The following is a 4944-nucleotide window of genomic DNA, read 5'->3' as shown; positions in this document are numbered from 1 at the left end:
GCGTGTTTATTGCCTTTGCGTGACGTCAAACAACAGAAGTCTGGCGTGAAAGTGGTTTGTTGCCCAAAAGTCCATCGTGAAACCGTATCGCACCGTCGTCGTTGTTGTTGCCGCGTAGTCTCGCATCGTTTTGGGAAGGAAGAAAGTTTATGAATTTTTATTTCGGTTCCGGTTGCAGCCAAGCGGACTAGTCGCCGCCATCATCATCATCTGTCCGTTACATACGATTACGATTCGTTGGCCTTGACTTTAAGCGGTTGTTTCGGGGCTTTCTTTAAAAAATAAAAACAATTTCCTCCGTTCACGGTGCGGACGGTGGATGTGGACGAAAGTTCACGCACTGATAAACCCCTAGGCCCGATCGGTGGCGATAACTGGCAGCATAAAATGAATAAATCATTCGGCCAATCGGTTCCGGACGTGCTGATGGTGTTGCTTGTGAGATGTACCCAAGGGAAGGGTTGTGGTCTTACTGACCTCGATTCCCCCCTCGGAATGTTTCGGTGATTTCGGCTGCAATGACGCCTCCGATGGATGGCTTTTAACTCTCGCCACTGCCGTGGACCTGCAATACATATACACACCAGACAACACGACAGCATGCGTCCATCTTACGTTACTTTTCTTTCTCTTATCACCATTTTTTTGTTTTGGCTCACTCACTCACCACGGAACGAACTGAAACAGGGGAAGCCAAGCCGAGTGTTCATTGCACGCAGGAACGACGCACACACGACACAAGAACCGCTGAGACGCCTGAAAGGACGAGGCGTGACATCGTCAACATGATTAGCATAGGCAGGCGGATCCACGGCACCGCCGGGCTGTTCTTCATCGTCAGCCTCACGGTCGCCACCGTTGCCGTAGCCGTAGCCCTACCGGCCCCAGCCCAGGAGAGTGTGAAAGTGGAAAATGCTGGTAAGTGTTGGCGCATGTTTTCAATTCCATTACGAATCGATCGTCGTGTTTGCGTGATTGAATGTTCGAGGCGTGCCGGGCACTTGCCAATGCTCACGGGCGGTTCAAGTTCATCTACGATAACGAGGGTTTCACCAAGTACTTGCTGTGTATTTATGTGCGGTTGATATGCGATAAGATTGAAAAGATTATGAGGATGATTTAAGGAAGCATTTCGATATAGAAAGGATCTTGTTTCAACCATTGACATTCATAAGACTAGAAAACAGTTATCATTTGTAGAAGTAATAGCCGTACATCTCGATCGTCATATTGTCCAAACTCGATCTCCTTGTTTACCAAACAAGCATTCTGCTCAAGTCAATCACCATTATTAACAACTGCAGTCCAAACAATACTAACATTCCATCATAGCCTTCATCAATCCTCCGTCCAACTTCCATCCATCCATCCAGATCTACCTCATCTAAGAAGCTCATTTACCGCGCCGCACGAAGCCATAAAGCTAACACCAACCATTAGCTTCCGTACTGCAGCGCAAACTAAACGATCGCAACCGCAGAGGCGCAGTTGCGGCGAAGAGCGACAGTACCACCATGAAAAGGGCCTTTAATGGTCCCCACCTCACCTGAGATTCACCTCAGTCACTCACTCCCAAATTACATTCCCATCTTGACGATCTTCCACTCTCCCAACGGCGCTCAACGCTAAGTAAACAACGCTATGAGTGTGATCAGGCAAAGATCGAGCAAAGCATCTACCCGCGGCTTGGTTTTACTTTCTCATCCCTCTCAATTTGACCACATCATTGACGGGAAAGAAGAGTGGACATTGCAGACGCGCGCGCGCGCGCCCACCAGGTGATCATCGTTTCGGAGAAAGTGTTACAAATCGTCGTGGCGAGATGGTTTTTTGATGATCGTTTCTTGCGATAATCACCAGGAAGATGAGGAAGATCGTGGACTGCCCGCTCAAGGTCATCCGTGTCGTTCCATTCCCCATCCCTCGGGGGGGCCAATTCATCATTAACCTGGCTACCGATTGGAAGCGAGCTGTCAGCACCTGACAACCTAACGATTCTGTTCAAACAAATCACGGTTTTTTTTTGCTTTCGGATGTTTGCTTTCGGCGCATAAATTGAGTCTTTGGCTCTTCTTGCCGTGCCTTTATTTTTTCCTTCCCAGCCACCCAGTGCCCTACTATTCGGTGGGTCAGTAAACTCGAAAGCACAGACACCCCAGGTACACTGGCACTGCTTGCCTGTTACACCCGAGCAAGCAAGGAACAGAAGCTAGCCGTCACCGAACGTACATCCGAAACGAACCGTGAATCGTAAATCAATAGAAATTCAATGTTTTCCACACGCCAGCCGCGCGAGCTCATTATGCGCACCGTTGCTCCGGTCGATCTACCACCGACGAGGGGGAGGAGGATGTGTAGGAATTACGTGAAAAGTGTTACCCTACTTTTTGCACCCCCTTCCCCATCCGATGTTAATTCCGGTCAGTGAGCGAGAAGTTTGGTCCACTGGCTTCTCGAATCCGCCAGTTCCGGCCGCACGGTGCCAGAGTAGAAATCTATGGCCCCAAACGAACGAACAGAGGATCCGTTTCCGGACGAAAAGCCGACAACCGATTCGAAGCTCCGTCGCAACAAATAGGACTAGAAAGTGAGCAAAACACAATCGGCAATCGGGGCATCCCCCAGAAAGAAGTGTCGCACCCCCAAACCTTTTCTTGATGCTTGAAATCCAAATTAAAAGATCAATTTCGGACAACCACTTTAGGCAAAAGCACGAATAACATAGTGTGAAGTGGTTGAACCAGCAAAACGGTCCCAGCCCTCCCCCCCCCCCCCCCCAACAAATGGCGCCAAACAAAACGAAACGGCTTTCACTTTCCATCCGCGGACGAAGCCGGAAGCTTTAGCGCATCGTTGTGGCGGTGCTGACTCACTCAATCGATCTTCCCGAGCTCACATTTGCATATGCGGAAGTTGATCCAGCCTCCTTCGCACCGTATCGTGTTCGCACGGACCGAACTTGTCGCGATTTGTGACCTACGCCGCGTGACCTACATTAAACCCTGTACTCCGTCCGGTGAATCCGGTTTCCTCGATGAACAGACAACCGACTGTCCCACTTGCTGTGGATCGCGATCTTCTCGGTACATTCCGTGCACTGATAAGACGCTCCGGCGAAACCATACATTCCAAGGATGGTAAAAAAAACGCATGTCTGTGACTACACACGCGAGCTAAAGCATAATAACGGTTCCCTTGTGCGCTCGCCCTGCTAAACTGGCTTCGTGGTTCGCGAACCGGGATTATGAACGGGTATTGCGTGCGTGCTCCCTTCTTGTTGTCCATATCCGTCCGTCATTAATGGGATCGCTATTTATGGCTTACGGGCGTAAGATGTGTCATCAGAAGGGAATTGGTTAATTGTTACAAAGCGCAAACGGAACACGTTTTCCGGAACGGCGGAGACGACGCCTTGCGCAACTGCAGCACGAATCAAAAGGGCCTCAGGGAGTCGGTTGAATTCAGAGCAGCTCCAGCCGGATGTAGGCTACTGGTGCAGCGCATAGATCAGAGAAGAAGACTGGCATTTTTTGTCGTCTAATTATGCTCCAGCTTGGTGACGAACGCTCCACAGAAGCTCTTAATTAATCGTTCTCGGTTTGATAGTGGGAATGATCGTGGCTCTGGCGCTTTCCTCACATTCCATTTTCTTCGTCTCGGCTCAAGAATCCTCCGGTGAAAGTGTACTTAGTGGTTTTCCGTTCTGTTCTGTTATCTTTTCAGTTCCAGTAGACTCTTCCGCAATACTCGAGACGGCTCTCTGTCTGATGAAGAGCAATCCGGGCCAGTGCGTACGGCAACAGGCAGCCCGTGTGCTCGGCAACTGGGAAGACATCCTCAACACCAAGAAGATGGAAATATTGGGTAAGTAATCGATCACTACTGCAGTGCGAATTTGCGAGAAGTTTTCAAGGGCTTCAACCAGCCAGTCAGATACCGTTTTTGATTGCGATTCTAACACCGCCTGGTGCGTTACGGTATTTTGGCCGAGAGCACTGAAGAGAGGGAGAGAGCAATCTTCCGGCCATTGATCTATGCAGCATTCAATTTTATGATGTGATAAAAACATCTGCCCACTAGGCTTCCTATAACAAGATGAAAGTAAATCATGAAGTTCAATCCAACGCAGCACAAAATCCCAAGTCAATGACGTGCGATGTACGAAAAAGCCCTGAAGGTAGCATGACTCCAACACTCACTAAAAACGCCTTCAAGGTGAATCGTGATAACAACTTCATTAGACGGATTTTATCTGCTTTCAACTACAGACCACGATCCAGCCCGTTGCCAGTGGCTCTACTGAGAGCTGACCTACTGAACTACACGTCATGAAGTAGCTGGCAATGGCTCACCTTAGCGTTAGACTCTCTTCATTCTCTTCGAGACACACCAGAGAAACGCACGATCCTTTACAATGTGATCCGCCCGTTGACCAGTGGTTGGAGGCAATGACAAACGGAAGCAGCTACTTTTCTCCCGAGAGCATCACTTTGGGCCCCATAAAGTAACAAACAACAACCTTTTTCCATCTTTTCGAGACACCCCGGCGCTGGATCAAGCTTTCTAGCCGAGTGCGTTTGAGAGTTAATTGTCCCATCATAATTATCAGCACAAATTACCGGCGCCTGCAATTGGGTGAAATGAATCACCTCGATTTAATTGCTCCCGAAACGGAGGGTGGCCCAGCGTACATGCAGCGATGCATGATGGATTCATCTTTTTTTACAAACTACTACTTTCTTTTCAATTTGCTTTCGTAGGTTTAATTCGTTTCTGTAATTCGATCGGTGGAATTTGCGAAAATGGGATACTCTACTTTAGAAGATGAGTATCCTCTATAAGCTATTTGGGCTGCCTGCAGAGAGAAACCTCAGACAACCAATGGTTTCAGCTTTCGCTATTCTGTTCGCCTGACAAGAAGCTAAATTATGCTGCTGCAAGCAA

The 4944-nt window shown here is 48.7% G+C and overlaps 1 protein-coding gene across 1 annotated transcript in view; it reads left to right on the top strand.

The window, feature by feature from the left end:
- Positions 1-785: 785 nt before the first annotated feature.
- Positions 786-4944, top strand: part of LOC126576920 (uncharacterized) — a 9706-nt gene continuing 5547 nt past the window's right edge. The window contains exons 1-2 of the mRNA XM_050238226.1: positions 786-918; positions 3724-3864. Coding sequence (XP_050094183.1) covers positions 786-918; positions 3724-3864 — 274 coding nt within the window. The remainder of the gene's footprint in view (positions 919-3723; positions 3865-4944) is intronic.

The sequence above is a fragment of the Anopheles aquasalis genome, chromosome 3 (assembly GCF_943734665.1).
Source record: "Anopheles aquasalis chromosome 3, idAnoAquaMG_Q_19, whole genome shotgun sequence".
Lineage (NCBI taxonomy): Eukaryota > Metazoa > Arthropoda > Insecta > Diptera > Culicidae > Anopheles > Anopheles aquasalis.
The sequence above is the reverse complement of the archived record's forward strand: the minus strand, read 5'-3'. Positions and strand labels throughout refer to the sequence as shown.